This window comes from Vanellus vanellus, assembly GCF_965231255.1.
Source record: "Vanellus vanellus genome assembly, chromosome: 1".
Lineage (NCBI taxonomy): Eukaryota > Metazoa > Chordata > Aves > Charadriiformes > Charadriidae > Vanellus > Vanellus vanellus.
Genome location: NC_138905.1, coordinates 52,353,627 through 52,366,470, shown reverse-complemented (window position 1 = coordinate 52,366,470; position 12,844 = coordinate 52,353,627). Strand labels below are relative to the sequence as shown.

Sequence of the window (12,844 nt, the reverse complement as noted above, 5' to 3'; positions counted from 1 at the left end):
AGGGAAATCCTCTTCATGGAGCTTTCCAGATGAGGAGAATCAGCCCTCTGGGAATCTCAGCCAAATCTACAGTATGTGACCGATGATTTCGTACAGCCCTCCACCAGGAAACGAAGAACTTCCATCTTCCATGTGCAGGACGCACTCCTTTCATCAAGCTTTTTGCTGCACGCACATTCAGATTTTAAAACATTAGAAAGTCCAATCAATTTCCTACCACTGAGAAAAAAATCACAACCGATACACATAATGATGTAGTGTAGAGAAAAGCAGTTCGGGCAGGACAGCGGAGGCCTTGAGAAGCGGAAGCTCAGGATGCAGCAGAGGAGTACAGGTGTGGGATGAGAAGAGACGGGGCACGTCCCTGGTGCTGGAGACCCCGTAGCTACAAACAAGTCACTGTCAGTTAAAGACTCGCAGACCTCACAGGGCAAAAACAGTTTTCATGGGTTACAAAGTGAACTAAACCCAAGTACCTAACATATGTAAAACACCCTATATATTGAATTTAGATGTAACATGGAACCACAAAGCCATGAAAAAAGAGCAAGGTGTAAAAGTGTGTTAAACATATAAAAATTACCCCAAATTGATGCTAGTGAGAGAGAAGAAGATATCGACAGAGGTAGAAGAAAACAACATCATATTCTTCTTGGCCCATGACTCCAGATGTGATGACTTGCCCTAGCAGCTCCTCACACACACACTGACCTTCAGGCCCAGGGGAGCCATGGAAGTGTGAGCATTACACAGGTAAAGTGGGGTAAAAATGGCAACATTTTAAAATTAAAATAATTTTAACTGTATTATTACTATTGTTATTACTTAAACTTTTTCTGCATAGAGGCATGCTTTCTTTTTTCACAATAATTAGACCCGCATTAATAATGATTCTTAGATTAGGCTAAGATTTCAGTTACATGGAAAATAAATTTTGGCTTTAAATACAAGTTGCGTTTCCTCTTTGCCCATAAAACAAGGTTTTCAGTGTAACACCAGTGACACCAAGTTCTGAATGATGAGCTGCAGAGTGCCTGGGGGATAAGACCAGTCAGGAAGCTGGGGAAAAAAACAACCTGGATTTCTTCATGGTTATAATTATTCTTTAAAGCAGTTTTGAAATAGTTGTTATCATTCCACTTGGTAGTGGATTCGTAAGAATGTAGCGGGGCTAGTTAATATACTGTATGTTGTATGATAATGAAATGTGTACAGTAATTTTATAGGATAAACAGAATCTTGATTCTTTCCCTCTACCTATGCCATATTCTAGCTGTATGATGCCAATGTTCATGGGGAAGGAGGCAAGGAGAGAAGCATGAAGCACAGACCTCATTCTGCTCGCGCCTGGCAGAGCAGCCATGGGAGCACATTTGGAAAACCCACAGTAGAGGCTCCTGTGATGACCCCCCGGGCCTTGGGGAGGCCAAAACATGACTGCCAAGAAGCAAGCAGCTTTGCCTAGGACATTGGTATTTTGTGGTGGCTGCTGAAATGTTCTTTTCAATTCCAGATGTCTGTCCAGGAGCTAAACCAGCCCTGAAGGTGCACTGACTCTTTACAGAGTTTCACCTTCCACACGGCTGTCCTGAGAACAGTCCGGATAGACTACAGAGCTGGATCCATCACCTTGCGGTGATTTCTTATGTAGCATATTCTGTTTTTCCACTGTGTGACGCTGAGACTGTTGGTGTAATTTGCTTCAACACATACTTTTTTTTTTTTGCACATTAAGTAGAATCCTAAATCATGCTGACATGGGAGACAAATGAGAATAATTCTAATTATCTCTGGGGTTTCAAAGTGGAAAATTAAATTGCAGTGGTAAATATTTGACTTCAGCACTTGCCTCTGGACCCTTTCACCCACTCTATTTTCAAGATTAACCTATGCTTCATATTTTCACTTCTGTCATTTGATGATGTACTCTATCTTTAACTCAAAGAAAATCTTTGGCAAACATAAATGGAACTCTTTGCTGGCTTAATTAGTTCAGCATATTAGCCTGTAATTCCAAAAATTAATTCTAGTTCCATCATTATTCTTTTTAAAAATCTTTCTTCTTGGATTTCACTGAAAATGGATTTGGAAACAAATGACTATCCCTTCTACATTGTGTCTCAATTGAATAATAACTTAAATTCCCTGCTTCTTTCATTCAAGGATCTGACAATATTTTCCAAATGTTGATGCAGAAAACACCAAATCCCTCACTGATGAGGGGATTACTGCTATCTTCAGATAAAGAAACTGAGGCACAGTGAGGCTAATTACGAGGATTATTTTGTTAGATCGATGTCATCCAAAAATTGGATAAACAGTCAAACAACAACAAAATATGAGCATGAGTTGGAGCTGTAGTGGAATTTAAAAACCAGTCACATACAATTGAATAAATCTGTGTGAAATTACTAATTTCCACATCATAAAATTAATTTAACCAGAAATTATTTCAGGTTGCTATGTATTTGTAGGCATGAGACGAATCCTGTGGATGCCTTGAATATGCAACTGTCAAGGCAGCAATATAACTTGAAACTACATTGAAACAGTATTTGAAAAATGAAGTATTCTAAAACCCATTCAGACCTGTCAATGTTAAGCTTTGTTTTCAATTTCAATTTGAGCCCCAGCACATTCTTAATTACAGGACCAGACACTGGTTTTGTTCTCAGTACGCTTACTTCATTCCGTTCACAGAACAGACAATACCAAAGGAATTAAAAAAAAAAAAAAAAAAAACAACAAACAACAGTTTTCACTATTCTTTAGTTCCCTGTAGGATCCTTCTTGTCCCTCATCCAGGGGATGCATTGAAGATAAAATTTGTTCCGTTCAGAATCCTTCCAATTTGTCCCCACAGTGCTCGCTCGCTCTCTCTCCCTCCTTGCCCCATCCCAGAACTTATCAGATAGAGAAAAACTACCTGTTCCTTTCACAGATGCAGAATGCAGAAATATTTCAGTTAGAATTTGAAAAGAATTGGTGAACATGCCAGTGGTTCAAAGCTGTCCAGGCAGTAAGTAGCCCTTTGGCGGTGTTGTACGGGGCAGATCACGGAGCAAACCTTCCCATAGCAGGAGGGCCCTCCCTTACACTTCAGACTGCGGAATCAAAGAAGGTGCCCTTCCCCTCTTCCTTTTTAATTTTGGAGACAGTGACATAGACAAGTATTCTACAGAAACTTAATTGAGCATGGTGCTGACACGAATTTATTCTAGTCTCACATATTGAAAGCTTTAAACTGCTTCCAATGGTCAGGAAAAGCCCACCCAAACTACTATAATACATAAAACAAGATGCAATTTACTTTGCAATTAGCTTTATACTTTTTTTCTGTGCAATTACTGAGACATTTAGATATGACCTTTCTTATTTACAAGCAGATTTTAACTAAAGAGTTTAATTATATGCTAAAAGAAAAATGTTTTCTCCGATGTTTTCTTCTGAAACCTGCACTGAATACTTAATGCTTTGTTTATGAGAGTAAAATCTGCTGCTATGGATACAGTGAGGTCAACATTTCAACATTATTATTTTACAGAGCTGTGTTAAAGGACATGGTAGGATAATATTTTTGTTGCAACAAAAATATCTTAGAAAGTGTAATGTATTTTAAATTCATATGAAAGCATTTTATTTCATATTTCTCTTTTAAATATAGGAATTATAACAAGGTCCAGACTGGCAGCACTGAAGAAACACCTCAGCTGTAATAGCACTTTACTTCCATTTTCACCTGACGCTATAGAGTGTTTTACAAATATTAATTAAGCTGCACAAAAGTCCTGTGATAATCCTCAAGGTGACCCCAAAAAGAAAAAGAAAGGTTTTGTACTTTTTACAAAGCATAGGGAAAGACTGAATAGCTTTTCCGAAAGAGCTGCAATTTTCTACTTGTTCCGTGTAAAAGAAAAATGAGTAATGTCAATTTTTATCTCTCCTGCTTTTTGAAGAAGTGCAGAACAATAAATTTTTTTAATTGAAAGAATAAGGCTAAGGAATATCTCCTCCAAACTGGCTGTTAGGCAGCTGAGTTAAATAACCATTCTAACCCAGTTCTAAAATTGTCTTGCAAAAATACCTTCCCTATCAATTACTCAGTTTTTACTTTCTTTTTATCGTTGTATCATAATCCTTCTAATTTTCTTACTGCCTACAGCATTCCAGAAAAGGCTACACAGAATAAAAAATAGCACAAATTTTAAAAAGCTACACATAACACAAATACATCCAGTCTTCCTTCTTTTATAGGACTAAAGAAAAATAGCAGAAAACCTAACCCCATTTTTTCCTGTTACTGATCACATTTAAGATACTTATTATACTGAATCTTTTACCCCCCTCTCTCTCCTTCCATAAAAGAAACTTCACTGATAAAGTGGGTGACATTTCTCTGAAAAGCACAAGCCACAGTAAATCTTCAATTTCCAAACAGCTCAAAATATTTTATGATTTCATCACAGGTCTACAGCACAGTGAGAGCCTGACTGAATGAAGCGAGAAGAGCTGGCGTTTCAACCCAATAGTTTATTTTTCACAGAAACTGAACCCAGGAAGGGTAACTGAGTCCTGAATTTTCACAGCTACACAGAAGCATAGCTGGTGACAGGACAAGTCTCACAGCACTCCCGCCTGTTTGGGGTTTTTGCTGTTTGATGCAAACAAATTATTGCAACTAGCAAAGCGCCTGGCCTTGTGGTGTGAGCAAAACGAAAGGGCCATGAGCTCTCAGTCCTGAATCTTACTGCACTCTCTTGTGCAGCGTTGTTCAACCGACTCACTTTTTCATGTCAAATTCCCCATTTCTAACACTGGACACACATATGTCCTCACGTGGTGGTGGTGTTAGGACTCATTAGGGTTTCTTCAGTGCTTTAAAATAATATTTACGACATTGACAATGCAAGTAGAGGTCTTGTTAGCATTTCAGAATGATGTCCAAAAATGTTCCATATAGTACCATTTTATTTTTTAAATTGTTGTTATTTTTTTCCAAACAAATGCTTTGAAATTATGGAGACATCTGAACAGTCATTTTTACCCTCAGCAATCTGTGATGTGTTTTTCTTTAACAAAAGATAGGAAAATCTGAAATGCTAGTTTCCAAATAGAAGTGTAAAAGAACAAACTCAGTGATGATTTTAGGCCAAAAAAAATTCTGAACGTCAAAAATAAAACCAACTCTTGATAACTGCAGAAGCAATTAAAAACTTGCTGATCAGAATAAAACTTAAGGGAAAAAGCAGAATCTATTAGCAGATGCTAGAAGGCTACAAACCTGTTTAGCTTTTCTAAACAATAAGAAATTATTGAAAAGCTAGAACCCCCCCAACAAACTTGCTTAATTATAGATGACTGAATAAATAAAATTTTTAATCATCTTATTAAGAAACTACTTTTAATACTTTTAATTCCTAACAGCGTATCTTAATTTTAAAAACTATTAATTTTAAAATAATTAGAAATAAGCTAAAAATTAAAATTATAAAAAACATTAGGAGCCAAACCTTGGTGTGATTAATGAGGTTGTTTCATTAACACCAGAAGTTATGTCTAAGTATGTAGCACTCAGCAACTGATTAAGTTATTGCAAAAATAGCATTTAGTGAAACAAAGAAATGATCCAATTGAAAAGACTTTCTTCAGATATTGTACATCCATTGGCAGGATCAAACATATCTTCCAAACTTGCTATTGATTGCAAAGTAACATCAAATGGGATCTGAAAAAAAAAAAAAAAAAACAGGAAAAAAAAAAAAAGCCCAAATAACTAACTTCATTAAGTTTACAGGTACCAAAAAGTACATATATACAAATAGGTTCCTATTAAAGCCAGATTTCTGACCTACAAACAATGAGTAAGTTAGAAGTGCTCATTGCCTCAATATAAATTTGTTATTAATGACATCTCTTGCAGAAAACTAGAAGAATAGGATTAAGGGGAGGAAATTTCTGTGAACAGTCTTGCTCACAAAGTTTCTCCTGATTGTAGGTAAAATGAAGATATCAGACAAGCAGCAAGAATGATTAGTAATTTGGAAGGCTTTTCCTAAGATGGGAAGTTGAAAGAATTGAGCTAACTGTAAATGGTGAAACAGAGGGCAATGATAAACTGGTTTGTATGTCAATTGGACATGGAGATTTATTTAGCTGATTTAGATAGCAGGAAAAACTAACTAAAGGAAGAGAAGCTTGGAACAGGCTATCTAGGGAGGTTAATTTTTAGTGCAATTATTTTATTTATAAACTTACTCTTAAGATTGGGACTCCCAAACTCTAAACTTTATTATCTCCCTCAAAAATATAGCTATTAATTAAATAGCTTTAAAAACAAGCCGGCTGATCAATTTTTATTCTTAAAACATAAACAGTGAAATAATTTTAGATTAATAATTCAATAAAAATGCACTTTTCCCACTTGGAAAAATAATTCAGTGCTGAATCAAAAGCACCATAAGACACAAGAACAGAAAAAAGAGAATCAAAGAAGAGAAGCTGGAAACATGATAGGAGTTAAAGTGTGACAGCTCAGAGAATGAGAAAACAAATACCACAAATTAGAACTGAATTTGTCCAATAAATTCACAAGAAGATGAGCAACAAAGAAATGTGTGGTGGGGAAATATGATGTAAAACTACCTATAAGCAATGTATCTGCTGCCTTCTCCTGCATGTTTAAAAACAAAGGGAACGCACTGTCCTATGGTATACATCATCCCACTCTGAGCTTTCTACTTTTAGCCAAGATGTGGGTAATGCACACATACAGCTTATTTGAAAGTTTGGAAATACTTAGAAATGTGCTGTATGTAGTGAAGTGCTGAACACTCCACAAGTTCTGTTGGCTTCAGAGAAGAATGAAGATACTCAGCATCTTGAAGGATTGGGCTTCGCTTGCTCAACTAAATCTGCCATATCTAATAGTATCTTAGTTTGAAGTCTCCATCTGAAACTTTGAGATGAAAAGCCCATTGTTCCACCTGTTGAAATATTTTAGTTTTTTGCAGCATTTAGCCAGAATAAAACAGAGCAGTTAACATCATATTCTTACTGGAAAGACACCCCTAAATCTGCTCCCTCACTTTCATCACAGACCCAAAGAAAGAAGCAGGCAAAGTGAGGAGGGATTCACGAGAATTTAAAACAGGTCCAGGAGGTCCATGTGATTCTAAAGAAGCTCGGCTGTACCTTTGCCTAGGTATCTGTCAAATCTCTCTACCATGGAAGATATTTCAGTGCGACTGTGAAAAGTATAGCTTTGCAAAATGAATGTCTATGTATTTTGATGCATTGATAAAGCCGGATTGAGTGATGTGAAGGTCTGGGAGTCATTTGGGAGAGACTTTCAGGATGGATAACAAGGGGTGGCAAGAATGGTGCAATATGTGTAAACGGGAAGCACGTACTCCTAGGTACCAGACTGCAGGATGAACTGGACAGCATTACAGATTCTCTCTTCTATAACAGGCCCCTAGCCAAACTGTTCCCAGACAAAACTCGGGATTCTCTTCTGGTCAGAAGAGCTACCTGACTGGAAAAGAAGAGTATAGTGGATGCCTTATCCATTATTGTTCCATTGTGACCATTACCATTGTTCCATTACAGGCAAGAGATTTGAGGATTAGTAGGGGGTTTGATATGTTATGGTGGATTCCAAAATCTTCCTTGGAGTTCCTTGAGCCCTGACAGCGGTGGTCCTCTCCTGATCTCCCTAGAGTGGCTGAGAACACTGAACAGTAACGCTGCCCGCTATGGGTCAGTTCCCATTGTCTCCTCTGGCATACTGACTACAACTGGGTAACAAGATGAATACAACAGCATGGACTGAAAAATGGCAGGCTATCTCTAAGGACATGTCATGGGCAAGGCAGAGAAAGCTAAAGAAAACAGAAAGAAAGCCTGAATAACTATAAAAAATACGGGGATGGAAGGAAATTGCATTTGGCAATTGCATCATGGTAATTCACTGGACACTGTATAAATGATGACCAGAGAATGCTGGATAAACCAGATTAATCCATTGTGAGCGAGATTAATTTTTAATACATTTTTGTATGTATAAAAAGGTGACTCTAATGAACAGTGAAGATATTTACAGTTAGTAATCATGCACATGGGTATTTTATTTGTAAAGATGAAAAAATAAAACCCAAACAGAAAGCTCAACAAATGTATGAGAAAAAAATGGGAAGATACTTAGTGGTATAATCCATGTTTCGGTTTAACCAAACAGTTGTTTTATTTTAGAAAACGGATTTTTACCATTAATGAGAATAGCATACCTCAGTTAATGGCAAGCACAGGGCTGGAACAACAGACAGCAGTGCTCTGACTTCCGATAAACACCTTTTAGCCATTTCCTAATGGTATAAAACAAGAGAAAACTAATGCTGTACCATCAGTCTCCTCTGATAAGCCAACAGATGGCTTGACTTTACAGAATTTTTCAGAACAATCAAGTTTTAGGTTATTCTAGTTGAATTCACAGCAAAATAAACCTTAGCCGATGAATATACATTTTCTGCAACACAAATAGTTGTTTGCTGTACAAACACAAGTGCCCAAACCTTGCAGTTTCTACTGAGGCAAAATTGCCCCTGGCTCAGGTATTAAATCCAGTGAGCAAGCATACTTTTGCTATGTGTTTACTGAAGACATTCTAAACAAACACTCTGACAAGATGATATTTATAAATGTATAATGCACGGCGTGTTAATCTTATTAGTATTCTAAACATTGTTTTTCCAATTACTGACATATATTAATGAAAATTTGAGCAAAACCCTTCAGGTAATCAGAAACACCCACTAACGGACAGTGCTGTCTACCCTCCTGAAAACACTGTGATCGGCCAAAACATCATTTGTTCTCCAAGCTGGTCAAAATACAGCCTCGTAATAATGGCACAGTGCACAACTGTCACTGTTTCACAGCATCCATCAGACAAAATGACAGCGTCTACATCATTAATCATTTCATATAATAGATATAAAGAGAATCCTGTCACATGATAAATGTCTCCCACTTTGAAAATAAACGTCTATTTTGCCTTGGCATTTATCAAGCAGCAGTTATGCTGTGGCAACGTTCTATTCCAATGACATTATCTCAAACAGACCACATGGAAAATTCTGAAATTACCTCTTTTGTGTGTGCATGTGGGGGGAGTTATTTGGTTGCAGACCATATTCAGCCTTGCTAATAAAAAGAAAAGAGGAAGGTGGCATAGAGAAAATGAAAATAAATTCACTGCCAGTTTTATTCCTCTCTCAATAATGTTATTAGAAGGTTCTTATTTCAGAAACCATCACTGCCCATTTTGCATTGAAGATGTGTAACTGATTTTTAAAAAGCACTTTTGGGTTGATCTCCATGCTAATTTAACACTATGCCAAGCATTTTCAGATGTAGATTACTATAAATTAGGCATCAATTTTCAAATCTATGTACCTGAAGATGTAGCCTTTATTTTCAACTGGAAGGCTGAAGATGCCTGATTTTTTTTAAAAGTGATAAGCAATAATAAGGAAAAGAAAAAGTTAAAAATTAAATGAAAAATGAAAATATTTCAACGTTTCTTGAAAGGGGTGGGGAAGCTTAATGTTTTATGTTGCCTTCCAAGTTACCTGTCATTTATTTATCCAAAACAGACATTTTAAATAAACGACTGTCAGACATATTTTAGAGCAGAACTGTTCTTACTTACTTCTGTTTTTTCATCAAGATGCACTTTTGTGACATTTACTTCGGGTTTTTTTGACGGAATTATTTTCAAAGTTTCACTTTGTTCAAGAAAACTTGTAGGTTCTGAAGCTGAAGAAAAGCTTTTAGAACTTTGCATCAACATTTCAACTTGCTCCTTCAGATTAGATAATTTCTCCCGTAAAGAAATAATTCTGAAAGAAAACAAGATTTTTCATTATTGCTGCTATAAAAGAACAACATTTGTTTTTTCAAGGTTATAATTAAACTGACCTAGCTTTTATTTCATATTGATTAGGTTCTACATTTTCTTTCATTTCAAGACTGATCTCATAATTTTACAAAAAGTTTTCCATTAAAGAAAAGGGAATTATGAAATGCAGAAGCTTTTTGCCTTAAAAAATGGTAAGAAGGAGTATTTTAAGTATGCCTCTCTAAGAAAAGATTTTCTCATCCAGCCAGCACAAGGTGGGCTGACAACCTGGATGCCAGGGGCTGCAAATTCTTCTTGGCCCATTATTGCTTCCCCTCCGCCTGCTTAGCAGTTCCAAAAATTCTAGATGAATGCCAAGGAAGAAGTAATGAAAAATGTCATAGGATGTAAAATGAAGGGCTGAGTCTGGGGCCACAACTGAGAAAAATTCTTGCATGCTCAGAGTTGCAATATGGGATGGAGAAAGTAGCTGATCCAGTGAGAGAATGGGATTAACTGCTGGGATTGCTTCTTAGATTTGCTAGCATTTTCTTATGTTGCTATGCCGGTGTAATATAATTAGCATGTTACTCAGTTCTTTAAGAATCAAAACTAAAATGCTAATGTACTGAAAAGGCATGTGTTTGGATAGGCTTAACTCTATATACAACATCTTACAGCTTTTATAGTAAAAAATCTCTGAAAAGCAAAAATGTATGCTTTTAAAGACTTACAGCTCTTCAATAATTTGTACTTTATTTTCTCTTATCCTCAGTGGTTGACTGATCTTTAATATAGCATGAAATAACAGGATAAAGTCAGTGATTATTTACCTAGTCAACGGAATCCACAAGTGGCCTGAAAACGTAGACTTTGAACTGAAAATCTTGATGTTGCTAATCTTGACAGGCTTTGTATTATAAGCATAAAGCAGCAAAACCTGTGAAGGAGATGGAATAGCTTAGCTGTAATGTAGTATAGTATAGTAGACCCGAGCTATTTCAGTGATACTAGATTATAATAACTATCAAATACAGTTTACTGATGAAGACTTAGACAACGGACTTTCAAAAAAGGGAGGAATGTTGCTGTTTATGAATTTGTACTGTACTCAGTTTTTATAGGCGTTGAAACAATTCAATCATGGATATAATTTATATGAGTTTTAAAAATTAGTTATACCCTATACAGTCACCACCAAAATCCTAGTCTTGACCTGATTCTGGTCAATCAATCCCACTTATGGTCATGTCCAAAGTTCCATCTTCAGGTAGGCTGAACAGAGAGCTTTTACTGGATTTCCAAAGGCCCTGTGGAATTAGTTATATTTGCTTGTGCGTGGCTGTCATCATACTAGGTTTAAATTCATGAAACATAACTCACCAATCTAATAAAGCTGTATCAATATAAGAACACAGGAAAATGAAATAGAATGTTCTCATCTTTCACTGAATTAATTTACTATAATGATAAATTTGCTAAAGTAACCTGCAAAACTATAGTGAAAAGTATATTATTTGCACTAATGGCACGGGGCTTCTATCAGCTTAATCATAGAGATCAAAGGAGTCTAGTAGAAATTTTGGCACTGATCTGCTATGCCAAAAAAGTTTGGAGATCATGGATTTCTATTGCAGTAGCAGAAATTTTATCTACATGCTGTTCCCTTGTTTTAAAGTAAAACAAATTCCATGTCCTAGTCTCTGCTTTCCTGCAACCCTGCGGTCTCTCTCATCTCTCATGTTTAGTCTGATGTCTTAGGGATATGAGGTTTACAAAAATCCCATTTTCCCTATATATGTGTATCTTTGCTTTTCTGACAGTCTGCCACCAAACAGTATTGTTTGAATGTATTGGTCAGCTCTAGCCAAACTTAACAGACTTAAGAAGCTCAAGAAATGGGACCATGTAAACCTCATGAGGTCCAACAGGGCCAAGTTCAAAGTCCTGCACCTGGGTCAGGGCAACCCCCCGGTATAAATACAGTCTGGGTCATGAAGGAATTGAGAGCAGCCCTGCTGAGAAGTACTTAGGGGTACTGGTGGATGAAAAGCTGAACATGAGCCAGCAATGTTTGCTCACAGCCCAGAAGGCCAACCATTTCCTGGGCTGCATCAAAAGGAGTGTGGCCAGCAGGTCAAGGGAGGTGATTCTGGCTCTCTATTCCACTCTCGTGAGACCCCCCCACCTGGAGTACTTCATTCAGCTCTGGAGTCCTCAGCACAGGCAAGACATGGACCTGTTGGAGCAGGTCCAGAGGAGGGCCACAAAAATGATCAGAGGGATGGAACACCTCTCCCATCAGGAGAGGCTGAGAGCTGGGGTTGTTCAATGTGGATAAGTGAAGGCTCTGGGGAGACCCTATTGCAGTCTTTCAGTAATTAAACGGGGCTTACAATAAAGATGGGCCAGACTTTTTAGCAGGACCTGTAGCGGTAGGACAAGGGGTAATAATTTTAAACCAAGAGAGGGTCGATTGAGACTAGGTATGAGGGAGAAACTTTTTACCATGAGGGTGGTGAAACGCTGGAACAGGTTTCCCAGTGAGGTGGTAGATGCCCCATCCCTGGAAACATTCAAGGTCAGGTTGGACGGGGCTCTGAGCAAGCTGATCTAGTTGAAGATGTCCCTGCTCATTGCAGGGTGATTGGACTAGGTGACCTTTAAAGGTCCCTTCCAACCCAAACCATTCTATGATTCTAAGACATCAAGGATCTGTAAAAGGCATGAATACAACATGGCCTGGAAGCTGTATATGTCTTTCTTTGTCCTGCCACCAAAAACCTGTCCAGGCATTCTGTTTGTCCTGCATAGCAGGTTTGTGGCAGCGTACATATATAGCTCCCAGCTGTCCGGCTTTCCAATCAGCATATGTATAATTCAATAAAAAGCTGATCATTCAGAACAGAAATATTCATTGGAAATGAGACTTAGTTTGTTCCAATA

The 12,844-nt window shown here is 37.3% G+C and overlaps 1 protein-coding gene across 1 annotated transcript in view; it reads right to left on the bottom strand.

Annotated features, from left to right (window-relative positions):
* Window positions 1–5,605: 5,605 nt before the first annotated feature.
* The window catches only part of CFAP54 (cilia and flagella associated protein 54), a gene marked incomplete at both ends in the record, with an annotated part of 116,113 nt that continues 108,874 nt past the window's right edge, over window positions 5,606–12,844 (bottom strand). The window contains 4 exon segments of the mRNA XM_082498212.1: window positions 5,606–5,725; window positions 8,286–8,363; window positions 9,710–9,899; window positions 10,732–10,838. Of these exon segments, the coding sequence (XP_082354338.1) occupies window positions 5,606–5,725; window positions 8,286–8,363; window positions 9,710–9,899; window positions 10,732–10,838 (495 nt within the window).